At 43.1% G+C, this 20,480-nt stretch overlaps 1 protein-coding gene across 2 annotated transcripts in view; it reads right to left on the bottom strand.

Annotated features, from left to right (window-relative positions):
• The window catches only part of CRYBG1 (crystallin beta-gamma domain containing 1), a 229,087-nt gene that overhangs the window by 39,303 nt on the left and 169,304 nt on the right, over positions 1-20,480 (bottom strand). For both annotated transcript variants that reach the window (XM_040238556.1, XM_040238557.1), the window contains 4 exons: positions 12,582-14,164; positions 5,624-7,925; positions 2,303-2,350; positions 2,097-2,215 (listed from right to left, as the gene is read on the bottom strand). In XM_040238556.1, the coding sequence (XP_040094490.1) occupies positions 2,097-2,215; positions 2,303-2,350; positions 5,624-7,925; positions 12,582-14,164 (4,052 nt within the window). The remainder of the gene's footprint in view (positions 1-2,096; positions 2,216-2,302; positions 2,351-5,623; positions 7,926-12,581; positions 14,165-20,480) is intronic.

A 20,480-nucleotide genomic window follows, 5' to 3' on the forward strand; every position in this document is an offset into this window, starting at 1 on the left:
GTGTGTGACTGTGAACGTGTGTGTGTGACTGTGAACGTGTGTGTGTGTGACTGTGAACGTGTGTGTGTGTTAGTTGCTCAGTCATGTCCAACTCTGCAACCCCATCAACTATAGCCCGCCTGGCTCCTCTGTCCATGGTATTCTGCAGTCAAGAATACTGGAGTGGGTAGCCATTCCCGTATCCAGGGGATCATCCTGACCCAAGGATCAAACCTGGGTCTCCTATATTGCAGGTGGATTCTTTATCATCTGAGTCACCAGGGAACCCCCTATAAATAATATATTAGTGGCCAATTCTCTCCCCAGTAACTCAGTGGTAACAAATCTCCCTGCCAGTGCAGGAGATACAACAGGAGACGCAAGTTTGATCCCTGGGTCAGAAAGATCCCCTGGAGAAGGCAATGGCAACTCACTCCAGTATTTTTGCCTGGAGAATCCCAGTGGATAGAGGAGCCTGGCAGGCTACAGTTCATGGAGTTGCAAAAGAGTAAGACATGACTTAGCAACTAAAACAAAACAACAATCAGGATTTTACAGAACCTTTGACTATCAGTATGAACATTTTAGAGCTACTAATTTTTATAGTATAGTATACTATGTATAGTATATATAGTATACTAGTATAGTATAGTATATATAGTATATATATACTAGTATAGTATATATAGTATACTAGTATAGTATACTCTATAGTATAGTAAGTTTGCCAGTTGGTGGAAACATAGTAATGTCAGATAAATGGGCTTTTATTGTAACATTTTTTCTTCTTATATATATATAAAACACTTTTGAGGGTTGTAACTTATATATTAGAGCCATATCAATGGATATACTGATACAAAGGACTACTACATGCATGCTAATGGAAAGCATTTTTCCAGTTTTATTGAGATCTAATTGACATATAACACTGTATTAGTTTTGGCTGTACAACATGGCCATCAGATGTGTGTGTATATTACAAAATGATCACCATAGTAACTTTATTTAATAAACCCACCACCTCACAGTTAAATAATCTTTTTTCCTTTGATGAGAATTTTTATGATCTATTCTTTAAGCAACTTTCAAATATACTATGTAATACTTTTTTAATGACCCAGAAAGCACATTTAAAGTATTCTTCTCAGCAACATACAAACACTAAATAAAAACCTCGTGACAATATATGACAGTGGTAGTCTTAAGTGCTCATACTTCTAAGAAAAGAGAGACGCTAAGAAAAGTTGAAGAATCAGTATTTCATTAAAAACAAAATTATAATTTTCAGTTTTCAAATTTAAGAACAAAAGCTATTTGTATTTTCCCAATGAATATGTTAAATACACAGACAAATATATTAAAATATCTAAAGCCTAAAAGGAAAGATGCTGCATATTTAATCAAATGGAGAGACCCAAAGAAAAGCTTACTAATTTTTTAAACCATAAATGCCTACATCTTTTTAAACAAGTTTATAAATAGGTACAAAGATTCATATTTATGCCAAGTAAGTGATTTCTTTTTTAAAAACCGCTTTTCTTTATTCAATTTCCTGTGTATTTCCTTGAAGCAGTTAAGCTGGTAAAACAATTTTTTTTCACCAGTTTCTTTACTTAACAAAAACTATCTGCTGTCAAAAAGTTAGAAAATAAATTTTAGGTTAGTCCTTCACCGAACTGTCACTTAAAAAGTTATCCAGGATGTTTTCCCTTATAGAATTTTTAAAATTCCTATCAGCATGCTTAGTGCATGGCCTATCAACATGAGTAGTGCAATTCTCACCAACCTCATGGAAAATTAAAAAACCAAAAGTATATTACAGACTCTGGTGATCATTAGTCCAAACCAACATTATGTGGGAAAAATGAGAAAAAGAAATTTATACTGCTGCATTTTTCTGATTCCTTTAGTATCAACATGCATCATTCCTAGAATCAGAAATGTTAAAAAACGTTTTTCTTAGATACACTTATAGTATTCACTAAGACTAGTATTGTCTGCCCTTTACATTGTTAAGGGCATAATTTAAAATAAGTACTGAGGACCGGACAGTTAAAAATTAAAAATGTGAAACACACACCCTCTGAGTCAGGAACACAAAGTGCCACTCTTACCATCCTCTAACGACTTTTACTAGTATCACAGGAGACAGGCTCCAGGCGCTACAATCCTCCACGTCACTGAACACTTCAATACATGCCTCTGAGACGTCGGGCTCGCTGTATATCACCACCTAAGAAAGTGAGAGTGGTATCAAGTGCTGTTGTTGCACTTTGTCAGGTCAAAATGATTCTAGACAAGGAACAGAAAGTAATCTTACTTTTCCAGGTCGGGGATTGATTTTATTCTGGACGCTTCCTCTAAGTGTCTGTAATCAGATGAACAGAAAAACACAACAAATAATTAAACTTCATGGAAAGTCCTCTTTTCCCCTCACATGATCCTTTAAGTAAGATCATATTTGCCTCACACTTGTCAATTTGGAAACATATCTACATATCTACTTTGATCTATACCAAAGTCATATTAAAACTTGAATCTATTAAAGGTAATGGCTTTTTTTCCCCCTCTAACTGATTCTGCCATTTCAGTTTCTCCTCATTTATATGCTTAGGAGATTTTCACCAACCTGGGAACTTCAGGGCCCAAGAGTCAGACCTATGTTTTACACTAGTTCACAGAACCAGAATTCAGCTAAGAATCATAATTCAAACCATCCCAGTATAATTTCAAATAGAGAGAGAAATTATAATGGATCAATCACTTATCCAGAATGAGCTGAATCAATTCTGTGTGTTCCTATACATATCTTATCTGAATCTATAAATAGTGTTTTTTCATCACATAACAACTAGTCTAAATAAAATGTTTATGGTATATCTCACAATGCTCACTGCACACGGTTATTTAATCTCTTTTAGAGCAACAAAATATATTTTTATAAACTACAAAACTAATCATTTTCAAGCCCATCTGGCAAGACCAGTAAAACTAGAAATGTTTAAGATAATAAAAATGTAATTACACTTGTAAAATTATGATAGAACATGAACTACTTTCATTGCTGACCAAGATGCCCATTCTAAGGACTGCCTGGGATCTGATGGCTCTTGCATGACACCAGGGTGGGCTATGACTGAAAGGCCACAGGAAGGGCCTCAGTAGAGCATTATTACAGATTAAAATGGCATATGCTTATTTATATGTGCACATTTCAAGAAAATAAGCTAAAGAAAAAGCCTGATATGAAAATAAAATTTCAGACATTAAAAAGAGAATACTTATACAGTCAACAAAGCCCAAGACCTAAAGAAAAACAAACAAAAAAATTTTTTAATCACAAAAAGGCCTAGAGAAAGTATAAAGTACTCTGTTTCTCTTTTTCACTCCACTGACTGGGTTTTTCAAGAGATTCCATAGTGAAACTGTGTACTCTGTTGTCAGACTCACCGGATTGTTGTTAAATAAGAGAAGTGATCTAAGAATGATTAAGGAGAAAGAATAAGGCTGTAATGAATGAGAAGTGGACCAGTGACAATTTTGTGTTTGAGATAAATACTTAAAAATTGCATGATTTCTAAGTGCTATAGGCTGATTCAGTTTTATTTGTTTACAGCAGTGGTTCTCAAAGTGCAATCCAGAAGTCCCTGGAGGGTCCCCAGTGCCCTTGCAGAGAGTCCATGAAGTCAAAACGATTTTCATAATTAGAAGAGGTTATTTGTCTTTTTCACTTTCTCTCACAGGTATAGAGCAGAATTTTCCAGAGGGTCCATGACATGTGATGACATCATTGTTCTGGTGGATACTGGAATGTGCATTTGTGTGTTCTGTTTTAAATTTTTCTCAGTATTAATTACTTGATTATTTTTTTATGGGCTGGACTTCATGGTGTAGGGTAAGGGAGTTAGAGAAGGTGAGGTTCAGAAAAAGAAAGAGACCAGCACTTTACAGGAACAGATCACCTTCAATGAGGCAAGAAGGGGCAGCAATCAGATTAGTGAGCTGCTGCACCAACCCAAGAAAAGAGTAAGTATGTATAGGCATATAAATGGAAATCTACTCTCTTAAGGGGGCCTGTTCTTCTCCAAGATTGTTTGGAGTGGTTATCTCAAACAGCTGGGGCAAGGAATTCTGGAGATCAGCCAGAGGCTGGACTGGTTGGGAGCTGGGCATAATCAACCTTAATGTCCTTTTTTTTTTTTTCCTTCGGGTGAGAGTTCTTTGTTTTGCATGGAATGGTGGGGAGGACCTGGAGGGGAGTTTTAAGTCCAGGCAATTTTGAGCCATGTAACTTTCCTTCACATGGCATGTAGGATCTTACTTTCTAACCAAGTGTCAAACCCATGCCCCATGCCATAGAAGTGTGAAATCTTGACCACTGGACCACCAGGGAAGTCCTCAGTATTAATTTGTAATATAATAGATTTTCCAATAGGCATAACCCGTGTGAACAAAAGCTCTTTGGGATCCTCAATAAGTTTTATTGTATATATACATCTAGATGTGTGTGTGTGGTTGGGTGGGTGTGTGTGTATGGCATCCTAGGAGTAAAAAATTTGAAATCTTTTGAAAAAAGAGATCTGAGCCTCTGCTGAAAATTCAACTACCCTTTTGAAAGAGGTTCCAGAATTATATTCCATGATACGCTTGTAGCAAAAAAAAACAATACAACAAATTTAAATGGGGCAGTGCCCTGTACAAATGAGGAAGGGGGCAGGATCTTTTCTGCCTGGTTCTCATCTTCACTTGCCAGGTAGCCTGGTTCACAGGGTGGGCAACAGGAATACAGTTGCCACTTCTGTTTCTGGGCTTAGCAGAGCTGAGTTCTAAACTTTATCATCTTCTTCCCTCTTTCAACTTGAGTATCAAGCATCATAAATGAAAACCACAAATTTATGTCAAAAATTGAGTAAAGAAAACAGCTTGAGCGGTCAGAAAAAAGATGGAGAAATCAAAATCATATTTTGCCATCCTCTCTACTGTATTACAGGAAAGCACCAATGTAAACCGAATTCTTTATTCCCCAACAGCTTTGCAAGAAAAAATATTTCCAAATGAAAACTAATTCCAAATAAAGAGAAAACATTTTCTCAGCCATGTGGGATAAACATGGACTCCTATGTAGGGGAAGAAAGAGCAAATTTCAAAGTGCAAAACAAAGGATTAGGATTAAGATTCTTTGGTGGGGGCAGGGAGGTGGGGGTTCAAGATAAACGAAGCCTTCACAAATCTTCACTAAATTCCAAGTATATAGTGTTGAGCATCTGTGTAAAACAGAACTAGGGAAGAAAAAACACCCTGTCTCTGAATTCTCAAGGTACCTTATCTATACCTTTCACAATACAACATATAAATTCACAAGTGCCTTAAAATATTTGTAGCATATTTTTCCCTGCTAGAGTATGAATGCCTTGAGAACAGTATCCAAGTACCTTTTCTCTTGAACTTTAACCTCCATTGTACATAGTAGGTTTTCAAATGTGATGAATGAGTTAAGAAATTATTGTATAGGAGCATAACCATTTTAAAACAAATAACATGAATTGCTCATCACCCTGCTTTTCCACTGATTTTTTTAACTACCTCAAATAAATGATACTATGTTGCTACTTACTGTTGTATCTGATAAGTTGCTACTTACTGTTGTATCTGATAATGCCATTCCAGAAAAAGAAATGCTTGGGTCAAACCGGCTGGCTTTGAAGAGACCAGTGAAGTCTGTGTCACTGCTTCCATAGCTTGGCAAGTTTGATTTAAGAACACTTTCAGTATGATTAGACGTATCACCGTTGGTCTTCAGTTTTGAAAATTCAGAAAATTTAGTTTCTGGCATGGGAAGGTTGCTTTGCAGATCCAGATCCTTTTTGGTTTCCTCTTTTTGCAGGCACTTTTCCATGGGGCTCAGACTTTTCAATCCCGAATGAGATGTATCTGACGAGTTGAAGTTGAAGACCTTTAAGTTACTGGCTGGCAGACTTGGTTGGTCTTTCTCTGAACTACAGGGTGGGGCACTCTCAGCCACGGGCTGCAACACGGAAGGTCGAGAAAGAGAACTGCTATGAGCAGTACTGAAAGATGTGGTCATGGTATTGACTGATGTTACAGAGGGAGAAAAGATTTTGTCTTGTGGTAGAGAAGATAGCAAGCTTGAGAAAAGTGCACTTTTTTCTAGCCTCGATCTCTTGACTCCACCGTTTTGGACATCCTTGTTCTCTTTGTCATTGACTTCTGGAGCTGCCAGGGGCTCGTCTTTCCCATTAGTATGAGTCTGCAAGGACTTGAAGAGGACACTCTGTTCAGTGGATGAACGTTTGGGCCTCAGTTTGGATTTGGTGTCAAGATTCTGCATCAAATGTAAAGCTGGTGACATTTCCAACTGGCCTTCCTTTTTCTTCCCCAAACCAAAGGTAAACACATTGGGATCAAACACCTTTTCTAAATTGTCCTCATGAATAGGTGGCATGGCAAAGTGAGGGGCGGGGGAGTTTGGCAGCCTGGCCTTCTTTTTCTTCTGGGGAATACACACAGTGCTGTCCATCTTTTTTATAATCTCAGTGAATTTTTCCATGTCAGAAGAAGAATCGAATACACTATCATCACTACCAGCAGAGATGTTCAAAAGACTGGCAGGACTGCCCTGGCCATTCACAACACTCTGACTGGGTTTTTGAGGAGTTTCTAAATGATTTCTGTTGTCAGGGAAGCTGGTGGCGGTGGATTCAGCCTTCAGGGGTTTTCCGTTGTCCTCACTTTGAGCCTGGACAGGCAGAGTTGCTTCTGATTCGGGTGGCATGACTTGTGCACCAGATTTTACTACATGTTCCTCTTTGCAGTGAATGTGTTTGGGTGATGTGCCCTTATTGCCCTGTACTTCCTCTTTCTGGGGAGCACCACTTGCAACGGAAACCACTTGGAGTTCATTATTGTGACAGCTTGGCAACTGTGCTTCTCTAACTTCAGAGCTATCTGTGACGATCCGGGAGCAGACTCCCTCCGTGTTCTCCACAGGGAGCATGAAGGACCTGACCTGGACTAGGACCTTGGATGGACACTCATCTCCCACAGCTTGCGGGCTGTGCTCTGGGGACAAAGGAGGGCTTGTCTCCCCTCCTCCTTCTCTTCCTTCTGCAAGTTTGGAGGGGGGCATTGTCTCATTATTCTGATGAGATACAGGCAGAGTACATCCATTATGGCTTTCTGACACTCTGAGATCAGTGCACACAGAACTGCTTACAGGAGCTTGAGCACATGTGTCTTTGGTATCATCTGCAGGAATGGGGGCAGCCAGCGACAGAGAAGGCCCATTAGATGACTCAGCTGGGGGCTGTGAGTCAGGAAATCCAGGCTGCGGCTTTGGTATGGCTGCTGGAGGTGGATCTTTGGTATCAAGAATGGCGGGGGTGTTTTCTGCTGTATTAGTCATCTTTTCAAGTTTGAATCTTTTGCTGTTAGCAGCCTTGGAGTCATTCTCTCCTAAGAGCTCCTGATCCTTAAGGGGAGTCAGAGCAGCAACCACTGGTTCGGAAGGGCAGCCAGCATCTGTTCGCACATCTGCCTTATCACCTTGGGGAAGCTGAGAAACAGGAGTCTCCTCTTCAGGAAGCATCACTTTGGCTTCTGCAGATGATGGCTTCCCCGGCACACCGTTCTGGTGACTATTTGGCATCACCTTCTTTTCAGGCTGCTCCATTTCCTTGGCTTTTTTGGCTAAATTCAGCTTTGCCCTCTCGACAAATGTTTTATTAGAGGCAGGAGTGTTCTTCAAACCTCGAATGTCAGTGTGTCTCGGGCTGCTGTTTGCCCGCTTGTTTTCAAATAAGGAGATTTTGGTGGCAGTGTTTCCTTTGTGAACCGGCTGGCTAAATGGATTATGCTCATTTCCCAAACTGTCAAGATTCTTAGGGTTTTTAAGATTTAGTTCCACATGTTTGGGCCTGGCAGGGCTGCAAGAATAAAACAGTATCAAGATAAATTTATTGACCTAGGTTTTAAAGCGAACACCGCAATTTACTACAAAACTGAAAAGCCAACATCTGATAGGTAACATTTTTTATGAAATTATTTTTAAACCATCCTATATACACTGTCAATTATCTTTAATGGATGTTTTGCTTTCTTATGAGGGATGAGAAAATTATACAGCTAAGAAACTCTAGAGGTGAGAGGTTAACAAGTTTATCATAAGTACAGTGCTTGGCACTAGAGTTGACCCAAAGAACATTAGAACAAATTTGAATACTTCATGCACTCCCATACTTTAAATATGTAAATGATTTTCCCCAGAACCAACTGTACTACTTATCATAATTTTTTAATTTACATTATCTCAAAGAGCTGGATTATAAAAAAATATTTATTATTTACCTCTTTGAACAGTTTATTCCCATCATCCTTCCTCCATAAAATTTTTCTGATTACATAAAGTGTGTTCACTATAGAGCATTTGGAAAATATAAAGACAAAAAATCACTCATAATCCTAACTACTCAAACAATATCCCTGTCAACATTGTAGTACACTTCCTGTCTTTTTTGTATGCATAGGGAAATATTTTCAACAAAATTGAGATTAGTCTGTTCAGAGAGTTTGGCACCTCACCTTGACTTTAACATTTTTCAAGTCACTAAAAATTTATTTGAAAAGTCTTTATAACGCCTGCACATAAAAGTCCAGCACATAGATGTGCCGTAACTTAATCATTACTCAGTCGTTGGTTCTGCCACCGTTTGCTCTCTCTTTCTCACATTTCTTGGGTATAATTGTGTTGTGCAGCGCTAAGTCACCTCAGTCATGTCTGACTCTTTGTGACCTCTTGGACCGTGGCCCGCTAAGCTCCCCCGTCCACAGGATTCTCCAGGCAAGAATACTGGAGTGAGTCTTCCAGACCCAGGGATCGACCCATGTCCCTTACATCTCCTGCATTGGCAGGTGGGTTCTTATCACTAGGGCCACCTGGGAAGCCCATGAAATTAAAAGTCTTTGAATGCATACAGTTTTCTTTCTGAGTAAAGAAAAAAAAAAATGTGCTCTGGCTCTTACGCTAATTATCTGGGTGAACTTGGTCAAGTTACTTTAGCTCTCTGGACTCTACCTTCTCTATCTATAAAAACAAACAAATGAAAAACTAGATAGTTTAGAACAGAGTTGGCTCTCACACACACACACACATTATGGTTGAAGACATCCTTGTAGTTCTCTTCAAGGGTTGCAGTTGGGAACAGTGGAGACTGGGGGATGGAACTGCTGGCCAGCAACCTCCTTTCAACTAGAATCACTCCGACTTAGCTATCACATATGTCACTTTTACATAAGCTTTCCAAGAAGAACAGACTCCAAAACAAAAACAAAAATATGTCTAAACCATTGGTCTAGTGGTTTATAAAAGGTAACAGATAGCAGCCACCAACATTCACTAATGGCCAAGCACTTTCTATAGCCTGCCTCATGTGCAATTTTACACATCCTCTCTTAAGATGAGGAAATTGAGGTCTAGAAAAGGTAAGTAATTTGCCTGAAGTCACACAGCTATTAAGTGACAGAACCCAGGTGTTCTTGTTTCAGATGCCATGTTCCTAACAACTCTTCTATCCTGTTTTCCAAGGAAAACAATAACCTCAGTAACTTCCTCTGGTTCTCTCCAGTTTTATGAGCCAAGGAGCCAATAAATTATCATGAGATCTATAAGATAATCATACTTTAGAGGCCATCTTGATAAAGAGAATACAAAGTAGAGAAGTATTAAGATCTCACACTGTCTCCTGCATGGACTCACTGGCCTTCAAGAAGGTTGGCCCTGATGAGCCTTTTGAAGGAACAGGCAGGATGACTTTGGATGAAGACACCTTATCCTTCTAGATAAAATGAGAAGACTGAGAAGACTTGAGAGGTCCTTCCTAAATACAACATTTAGAATTAGATTTTATTTTTTAATTTTTAAATTAAATACTAAATTTGCTATAGTCTCATGAATTTCTCCCAGGCATTGCTTTCTCCTGTATCTTGAGATATCTAGGCTCTCCCATGGTGGACCCATATCTGAAACTTAAAAGCAAAATTAACTTATAAGTACTTCCTTAAAGATTAAATTCTAAAACCAGTGAGATGAGTATAAGTAAGAGAACTTACAAATACTATCAGTTAATAAGGGATGTTCACATATCAGGGAATATACATTTTAAAAATTCTCACTGATCAGCTCAAGGAACTTAGTCAAACATCAAAGCAGACCTTATGATGTAAAAGGAAAACACTCTAGGTTAGCCAAGAAGCTACATTAAGGACAGGACACACATATGTGCACATTAAAGATTTACACGAAGATCAAAATACCTTTCACAACCAAACTTTCTGTGCTATTAACTTCTGCTACCGAGAGTCACTACAATTAACCTGGTTCAAACTGATTAAAAGGAAGGCTCCTATAATTCATGTTGTAATGCCTTCATTAAGATGTGAGAAGGGAAAATACCCTGAAGTCTAAGAACTTGTGGCTATAATATGAAAAGAAAATTCTCCTTATTCTAAACATACCATTTTAAGAATCTCAACATTCAATACTTGGTAGAGAACTGAAAACATAGTTTCTCTAACAGCATCAAGAAACATGCTTCTTCATAGTGATTATTTTTCAGGGAATATAAAATAGTTTTAACTCTAAAATTTCAGATTCAAGTTGTTTTTATAAATAATCTGAGTATCACTTCTACTTGGAATACAATCAGAGAAAAAACTAAAGGGTCTGAAAAAAAAATCCATCAGTCAAATGGAAATGGGTCAAAGGACTAGAAAGAATTATTAAGTCTCCATTCCAATAGTTGGCCAGTTCACCAAGTGCAAGGCCATGCACAAAACAGAATTAAACTGAGCCTCTGGGAAAGGAAAATTTTAGGCAGAAAATAATTATTCCTTAGAAAAGGACATTTGGTTTAGTTCTATTACAGGAAACAGCACATGAAGAAGACTTTCATTCTAAGATGCTTTGTTTGTTTACCCTATCCCTTAACAGTGTAACATTTCTGGTTTTCCACTGGTGTATTCTGACTGGAAGACAAGAAGCGTCCTTAATCAGTGCAACAACATGTCTCTAAGGCTCACACTTAGGAGGTCTGAACATTCAGTCACATTGGCCTTCTACAAATAATGGGCATCATTCACTCAGGTTATTTCTCTAAGGCTGCTCTTACAGAATAAATTGCTGACTCCATCAAAGTTCTCCAGGTTGGCAGCTGGGTGAGGTAGCTCAAGTTATTCATTAAGCAGGTTTTCCTCGCAAGTGTTTACCAAGCAGACCTCCTACTCTTAAGCTTACTTATCCAAGAATTCAAGCAGAATGAATCTGTTCAGTTTATGAATCATAATGTTGGGAAAGTCTCAGCTTTCTTTAAAAAATGTGTGAATATAGGAAAACACCTTGAGCAGTTTAGATACTCATTTTCACAGTTGCTGACTGAGAGATAGGGGAGAGTTGGTAGGGAAAGGGGGAGAGTCTTGAGTTTTACAGGGTGCCCTCCCTGTCCTGTCTGCCTATACAGACTTCACTCACCACCAAGGCACGATCCCACTTCCTCCAAAAAAAAAAAACACAATGATTTCCTCCTCCTTTCCACACCCCCGGCCTTAGGGATGGTAACATTCATGTGGCAGTTTAATCAGATTATCACCTCATATAGTTATTTGATTTGTCGGCATCTTGGGTGCCAGGCTGTGTCATAAACTGTTCAAAGGCAATATATACTGAATCACAGCTGTGGCTTTCCCCCGCATAGTTCCCAGCACACTACCAGGCACACAAGGGACTCAATAACTATTTGAAAAATCAATAAACTTAACAGCACACCGGTCATAGTCAGTTGTTGAACTTGATCCTTCTAATGTGTCCTTTCATTTGTCAAACAGCCTCCCAGTAAAAACACTGATCTTTCTTCATTTCAATAACTGAAAAATACTTTTCGATCTGGGAGCAAAAATATCACCAAACTTCCTAACATCATAAAGGGGAAGAAACAACCAAGATACTTGTATTAGAGATTATTAGTTTTTAAGCTTTAGGCCAATAATGCACCAAGTTCCATAAAAGGTTCTGTGAATTCTTGTAAACGCACACATGTCAAAGCTACTGGGTGTACTGTACACACTAGAGTTTGCTCCCTGTTTTCAAATTCACCACATTTGCGTTTTAAGAATGTTCCACCCAGGAATGCTGGTGTATATTTTGAGTAAAGAATAGAATGAGCTCCAGTCAAGCCACGTGGTTGTCTATTAGTTACGTAAATACTGAATCTCAAGAGATATCTTACTTTTACATTCATTGAACTTACAAGCCTTATATTAATAGGAATTATTAATAACCGACTAGGGTCCTGAACGGGCCATCTTCTTAAACCTTAATTGTGTCAATTACTCCTTCACCATCTCAATTTCACCACCCAGGAGAAAATTCAATGCACAGGCAGTTCCTCCACGAATGCAGACTCCGAGCCCCTCAAGAGCCGCTGGGCTGGCCCAACTCAACTCTTAAGCTTACTTATCCAAGAATTCAAATAGAATGAGTCTGTTCAGTTTATGATGATAATGTAGCAAGTAACCCCGCAGTTACTTACAGGGTCACTTTCGTGGTCACCGTCGACCTGCCCACACCGAAGTGGTTCCTGGGCTTCAAGCCCTCGGAGGCGTCAGAACCTCCAGCCGATCTGCCCAAGTCTCTGCTTCGACCTCCGTCTCCCCGGCCGTCCAAGAGGTGGGGGAGCGGCCCCCTCTTGTGCTCAGGCTTGATCTCAGGCAGTAGCGAGCTGCTCTTAACCGTGAGCTCCCGGGGGATGACCCGGGCCGCCTCCTCCCCGCTTTCCTTGGCGGCCGGGCTGGGGCCGGGGTCTGGCGCCCTCTTGAGAGGGGAGTCCTTGGCCGGAGCCCGCGGGCCGCCGGCAGGCGAGGTGGGCACGGCCTCGGGGACGCGGCTCCGGCCCCTCCTCTTGGTGGGGGACGAGGCGGGCGGCGGCTGTTTGCTCCGCTCCGGCTCCCCTCGGAGCTGCCCTTTGGGGCTGGGGCTGGGCTTGGACTCTAGGCCGGCAGCGGAGGCAACGCCCCCATTGGGGGCCGCCTGCGGAGGAGATTTCACTTTCTTTTCTGCACAGCCATTCTCGGAGGCCGCGTCTGGCGCCACCTCGTCCTCGAACACGGTGTCGTCCCGGGGCGCACAGTCGGGCAGCGGTGGGTCAGCGCCGGGGGAGTCGGTGGATCTCTGCGACCGCCTCCGTCTCCCAGGCCTGCGGCCGCTCGACCTCTTTTCCATGTCGTCGCAATCGCCGCAATCTCCCGCCCCGGGGCTGATCACGACCGGCTCGCCCACCTGTGCCACCTCGGTCTTACTCAAGTAGATGTCCAGAGTCAGCACTTTTGCTGGGTGGGCGCGCTCGCGGGGCCGGCAGTCTTGCCCTGGGGGCTCGGCTTTGCCATTGACTGGTGCTGAGCCCGAACCCTCAGCAGGCGGGTCGCCGGGCGGAGCCGAAGAGTCCTCCGGGGCTTGGCTCAGCGCGCCCTGGGGCTCCGGAGAGCCTCCGTGGACACACACGCCGGGGGCCCCGTCGGCGGTATGCTCCCCAGCGGGCGAGCCCGGCACGCCCCTCGATCCCTGGGTGGGCTCCTGCTCGCTGCCAACGCCGGGCGAAGCGTCCTCCCCGGGACTGCGGATGAACGCCTCTGCGTTCTCCCGCCTGGAGGAGTTCTCTAATGAGGAACGCAGCTGCTTGGCAGTGGCGGTGGCATCTGGGAAGGTCTCTCGCTCTGCCTCCAGAGGTTCTAATTGGGGTGAATCACTTTCACAGCCCTGCTGCCCAGCCGCCGCTGCATGGCTGCCCCGGCCAGGTGATCGCGTGGCGTCCGGGGGGGCTGCCGGCATGCAGCCCTCGGGGTGTTCACCCTCCGCGTCCTGGCACTTCTCCTGTGGGGAGCCCTCCTCACACACGTCTGTCGGCCTTGGTTGGCCGCCCAGAGGTTGACTCTTCTCAGTCTCCCTTTCTGGGAGTTTGGAAGAGGATACTTCTTTGGGAGAGCTTGGTTTGGTATTTGAGCTGGTGGGACTCTCTAACCCATTTCTGCTGTTCCTTCTCCTTCCGGCCGTGAACAGAGTGCCAAGTTTCCCCAAAACTGGCTTCCTTTTGTTCTCTTCTGGTGGTTGTGCTCTGGACTGAAAAATAAAAGGGGGTGGGAGACACAGATGTGAGAATCCTGCTTTCCCTCTTAGTATTAATAGTAAGTGCATTATGGAACGACAAGCTCAAATAGGCTTGAGTTTCTAATTGAAAGCGAGAGTTACAGTTTCGCATTCATTCCAACAAAATAATTTTTTTTCACTTTTTGAATTTTTCTCAAACACTATTTATGCTCGGTGCTACCAAAGAGTAACATTTCCTTTATCTGTAGAAGGAAAATAATGAGAGAAAATTCGGAACGTCCAAATAATCACCCATGCAAAATAAATAACTCCCAGTTCTGTTTTGCTTTATACCTCAGTTAGTCGCTCAGTAGTGTCCGACTCTTTGCAATCCCTTGCACTGTAGCCCGCCAGGCTCCTCTGTCCATGGGATTCTCCAGGCAAGAATACTGGAGTGGGTAGCCATTCCCTTCTCCAGGGGATCTTCCTGACCCAGGGGTTGAACCTGGGTCCCCTGAATTGCAGGCAGATTCTTTACCTTCTGAGCCACCAGGGAATCCCATAAAGATGTAATTTCAAACAGCCATGTCTGCCTACAGGGCAGCAGTAAACTTGCTAAAGTATGTTAAAGTGGAATTCCACCCCCGCCCCTCCCCCCCCGGAAATACCGCCACTTCTTTCTTTAGGCAGGAAGAAGAACGAGAACAGTCTTCTCTTCCAGAACAGAAAGAAGCCACTTTGGGTTCAACTGAAAAACCTTAAGAAATCGAGTTCAAGTACGTGGGTGTGCCCCCAGCCAAGTCTCAGCGGGCCAGGCCGCGCCCGTCCAATGGGAGAAGCACGTGGACATTCAAACACCTGCTGGTCCCCAGGGAACACAGCTGGCCACTGCCCAGCTCACCCAAGAGGCTGTTTCCCGTGGGGTGTTCCTGGGTGTCAACATGGGGGCAGGTGCTGGAGGGAGGGCAAAGGTGCAGGGTGACCACTTTGTAGGTCCCCCACCATGGGTCATGGAGGACAGAAGAGCGCAGGACTCTCTCACGCTGACCTTGGCCAGGGATCGATTCCTCAGCAACCCAATGGGCTCGGGTCCGACCTATCCATGAGAAGGGCACCACCACTGCCCGCCCCCACCCCCACCCCCCACCACCACCTGCGAGAGCCGCCCGTGCCGTGCCCGTAAAGGGGAAAACCCGTTCCTATTCCATAGCCTAGGGCAAAACGGCCGGCACCGGCACTGGCGCTGGAAGCCAGGAGCCCGCTCAGAACAAATCAATAAAAGCAAATCCGCCAATGGGCACGCGGCGCGCGCAGAGCTGGCAGCCGAGGGGCCGGGCGGGCAGGAAGAAGAGGAGGCCCGCCTGCGGGACGGAGGGAGGGAGCTCAAGCGGGAACCCAGCCTGGCTCCCAGTGGAGGGAAGTCTATTCCTGGTGAAACCCAACCCCACACACCGTCTGGCTACAACAGATTTAATATTAAGATTTCCTCTTTCACCAGAAACCCAGGAGCTATCTTGACCCCCACCTTTCCTGAAAGGTGAACACACAGGGCAGTTTTTACAATATTGACTGTTTACAAGAGAGGTTCCTGAATCACTCTTTAAAGCTTGCTCCATTTCATTTGAAGTATATGCAGCCAGTGGACTTTGGAGATGGTGGTAAACAGGAAAGACTAAGATAAAGCATGGAATTAACAGGGTCCACAAGCACTTACTGAGACAGCCCTGTTACTATATGCTGTCCTGTGCTTAGTCACTCATTCGTGTCCGACTCTTTGCGACCCCATAGACTATAGCCTGCCAGGCTTCTCTAGGATACCGGAGTGGGTTGCCATTCCCTTCTCCAGGGGATCTTCCCCACCCAGGGATCAAACCCAGGTCTCCTGCATTGCAGACAGATCCTTTACTGAGACACCAGGGAAGCCCCTTGTTACTGTAACATCATATAATTCTGTAACGGCAATGTGAGGTGCTTGTTACCCTACAGCCGAAAGGAGGAAAGGAAAGATCCAAGCTGAGAGACTTCAGGTATATTACGTGTGGGGGCAATATCAGGATTCAAGCCCAGGTCCTCATCTTCCAACCCCACCTCACTCAACCCCACCCTACAGGACAGTGCAATGGGCACCCCTGAGCCAGAGTTAGCCCAAGGGAGTAGTCTGCAGACCACACTTCCAACAGGAGCTCATGAGGAAGTTTTACTGAATCAGATTTACTGACAAACTCCAGAGGTGATTCTTCAGGCTGGAGAAGCAACTGGTGGGAACTTTGGAACTAAACAGCTACAGTGTGAGGAGATGGACAATGGAATGTTGTGGCCACAGAGAGATTTTGTTACTGAGTTGATATGCCTTTAAAATCTAGCCAAATTGATTAATAATTCAATTATTCAGTGGTTATATAAACAACATAGGAAGAATTCACAGTGTAATTTAAGGGAAAAAAAGTTAAAATACTCGTTTCTTAAGGAATATGTTTGGACTCTTTCACTATGTGTCAAAGGTATTACATGATTTTTAAACATAATAAATCCTTCCTTATGTGCTAGACATGCTAAGTGATTTATATAGACTCTTATCAGAGACTGTCCTTAAGATAGGTGGTGTTTTTATGCTCATTTGCCCATCTTTCTTATCCCTGCTTAAGGTCCCACAGTCAGTAGTCAAAACTCTGGAAATGAAGCTCTTTGTCTCTGGTGCCTGGACAGGCCTTTAAACATATCCTATGGACTTCCCTGATAACTCAGTTGGTAAAGAATCCGCCCACAATGCAAGAGACCCCAGTTTGATTCCTGGGTTGGGAAGATCCGCTGGAGAAAGGATAGGCTACCCACCCCAGTATTCTGGCCTGGAGAATCCTCATGGACAGAGGAGCCTGGTGGGCTACAGTCCATGGGGTTGAAAAGAGTCGGACAGGATTGAGCAACTAAGCACAGCACAAAGAAGTAGCCAGGAATAGGTTTGAGTCTTACTGGCTTAATTCTAGCCCATGTCCAAAGAAAACTATTGTACAAATTATTCTGTCCTGCCAATGATGTTGCAGTCAATCCATTTTTTCCCATACAGCTGAAAGGTGCCTGATCAGCAGTCTTCTCTGCTCAGTACATTTTTTTTTTTTCATTTTTGGCTAATAACTGCTTTTTACAAAATCAATTGTTCTTTGTAACTTGGTCTCATCAACTACTCAACTCCTCCTTCCCCCAGAGGAGCAGCCAGTTTGTCAACTGTCAAGCTGCTCTGTTTATTGAACTTACTTGAATTCCAAACTTTTGACATGAGTGTTCACAATAGCTTCATTCATAATAATAAACTGAAAAATAACTTCAATGTCTGTCAGCTAATGAAAGGATAAACTAATTGTGGCACACCTGGACACAGAATGCTACTCAGCAATAAAAGGGACCGAACTTTAAAAACATGTAATGACATGGATGAATCTCATTAGCATTATGCTAACTGGAAGAGGTCAGCTGCTGCTGCTAAGTCGCTTCAGTCCTGTCTGACTCTGTGTGACCCCATAGACGGCAGCCCTCCAGGCTCCCCTGTCCCTGGGATTCTCCAGGCAAGAACACTGGAGTGGGTTGCCATTTCCTCCTCCAATGCATAAAAGGGAAAAGTGAAAGTGAAGTTGCTCATTCGTGTCCGACTCTTCACGACCCCATGTACTGCAGCCCACCGGACTCCTCCATCCCTGGGATTTTCCAGGCAAGAGTACTGGAGTGGGGTGCCATCACCTTCTCAAAAGGTATAGAATGGTTCCACTTACATAACATTCTAGGCAATGTCTAGGCAAATCCAATCTATAATCATAGAAAGTACCAATAAATCAAAGGTTGTCTGAGGGTGGGGTGGGCAAGGAGGTGTGACTGGAAATAGGCACAGAGGAACTCCCAGGGATAAGGGCAGTGTTCTATATCTTGATTGCGGTGATGGTTACACATGTGCACATATCTTTCAAAACTCAAACTGTACACTTTAAATGGTACAATTTTCATATGTAAATTATCTTAATGAAGTTGACTTAAAAATGAAGCTTTTTCCCTGGGAAGTAAAGAGCAGAAACACGGTCCATCTAGCTCAGGTGCACATTTCATAGTTCTTAATCAATGGGGGCCTCGAGTTGTTTCAAAAGCTACTTCTTTATTTGCAGGGGCATGCTGTCTTCCCCCGAGGGGAATGCTGTCTTCCACCAAGGGGCCTGCATCTCCAGCATCAGATCTCTATGCAAGATCTTCTGAGAAGAGTGCAGAGTGAATCATTCCTCCTAAATTCACAGTTATATCTTTGAGGAACAAACACCTCTTCTTAAAACAGGACACACGTTTCTTTTCAGCCAGGAGTGATATCACCCCAGTGTTCATGGAGGAAGAATGAGTATGGTAGATAGAAGACAAAATGAGATGTCCTGGGAATTATCTAGAGAGTAGTGCCTCCTTAAGTAGGAGCCTTTGCACCTAGAGTCCTAAACCTATAGAATGGGAGGCAAGGGACCCAGCATCTTCCGCCTCGCCCTTGATGGTCACCTGTTACGAAGGGAAATGCTTTGCAAAGGGGCCATGGAGTCCACCAGACTCCTTCCCACTTCCACAGAGCTCTCTTCCTCACTTAGGGTCCTGAGTATTCTCAGACTGTAGCAGAGCCTTGAAATCCTGCAGCCTCCTTTGGAGAGCTTTATACTCTGTCCTTTCTGCACACCTGACTGTGCAGAGCATGCACTTGGACTCCTCCTGCCACCCTTGCCCTACTGGGATGAGCTCAGTCCACAAAAGGACAGTGTTAGAAATGGTCCATGGATTGTGTGCTGTGATCTGTTTTACTGTTCTTGTTGGCAAACATTCAGTTCAGTTCAGTCGCTCAGTCATGTCCAACTCTTTGCGACCCCATGAATCTCAGCACACCAGGCCTCCCAGTCCATCACCAACTCCCGGAGTTTACTCAAACTCACGTCCATCAAGTCAGTGATGCCATCCAGCCATGGCAAACATTACATGTGGCTCATCAGGAGGGGTGTGTATCAGTAAGGAGACTGCAGTGCTGTTCTCTGATTTCCAACCTTCCAACAGAATGGGAAAGACTAGAGATCTCTTCAAGAAAATTAGAGCCACCAAGGGAACATTTCATGCAAAGACGGGCTCGATAAAGGACAGAAATGGTCTGGACCTAACAGAAGCAGAAGATATTAAGAAGAGGTGGCAAGAATACACGGAAGAACTGTACAAAAAAGATCTTCATAAAAAAAAAAAAAAAAAAGATCTTCATGACCCAGATAGTCATGATGATGTGATCACTAATCTAGAACCAGACATCTTGGAATGTGAAGTCAAGTGGGCCTTAGAAAGCATCACTACGAACAAAGCTAGTGGAGGTGATGGAATTCCAATTGAGCTGTTTCAAACCCTGAAAGATGATGCTGTGAAAGTGCTGCACTCAATATGCCAGCAAATTTGGAAAACTCAGCAGTGGCCACAGGACTGGAAAAGGTCAGTTTTCATTCCAATTCCAAAGAAAGGCAATGCCAAAGAATGCTCAAACTACTGCACAATGGCAATCATCTCACGCTAGTAAAGTAATGCTCAAAATTCTCCAAGCCAGGCTTCAGCAATACATGAACCGTGAACTCCCTGATGTTCAAGCTGGTTTTAGAAAAGGCAGAGGAACCAGAGATCAAATTGCCAACATCTGCTGGATCATGGAAAAAGCAAGAGAGTTCCAGAAAAACATCTATTTCTGCTTTATTGACTATGCCAAAGCCTTTGACTGTGTGGATCACAATCAACTGTGGAAAATTCTGAAAGAGATGGGAATACCAGACCACCTAAACTGCCTCTTGAGAAATCTGTATGCAGGTCAGGAAGCAACAGTTAGAACTGGACATGGAACAACAGACTGGTTCCAAATAGGAAGAGGAGTACGTCAAGGCTGCATATTGTCACCCTGCTTATTTAACTTCTATGCAGAGTACATCATGAGAAACTCTGGGCTGGAAAAAACACAAGCTGGAATCAAGATTGCCAGGAGAAATATCAATAACCTCAGATATGCAGATGACACCACCCTTATGGCAGAAAGTGAAGAGGAGCTAGAAAGCCTCTTGATGAAAGTGAAAGAGGAGAGCGAAAAAGTTGGCCTAAAGCTCAACATTCAGAAAACGAAGATCATAGCATCTGGTCCCATCACTTCATGGAAAATAGATGGGGAAACAGTGGAAACAGTGTCAGACTTTATTTTGGGGGGCTCCAGAATCACTGCAGATGGTGACTGCAGCCATGAAATTAAAAGACGCTTACTCCTTGGAAGACAAGTGATGACCAACCTAGATAGCATATTCAAAAGCAGAGACATTACTTTGCT

The sequence above is a fragment of the Oryx dammah genome, unplaced genomic scaffold (genome assembly GCF_014754425.2).
Source record: "Oryx dammah isolate SB20612 unplaced genomic scaffold, SCBI_Odam_1.1 HiC_scaffold_4, whole genome shotgun sequence".
NCBI classification, from domain to species: Eukaryota; Metazoa; Chordata; class Mammalia; order Artiodactyla; family Bovidae; genus Oryx; species Oryx dammah.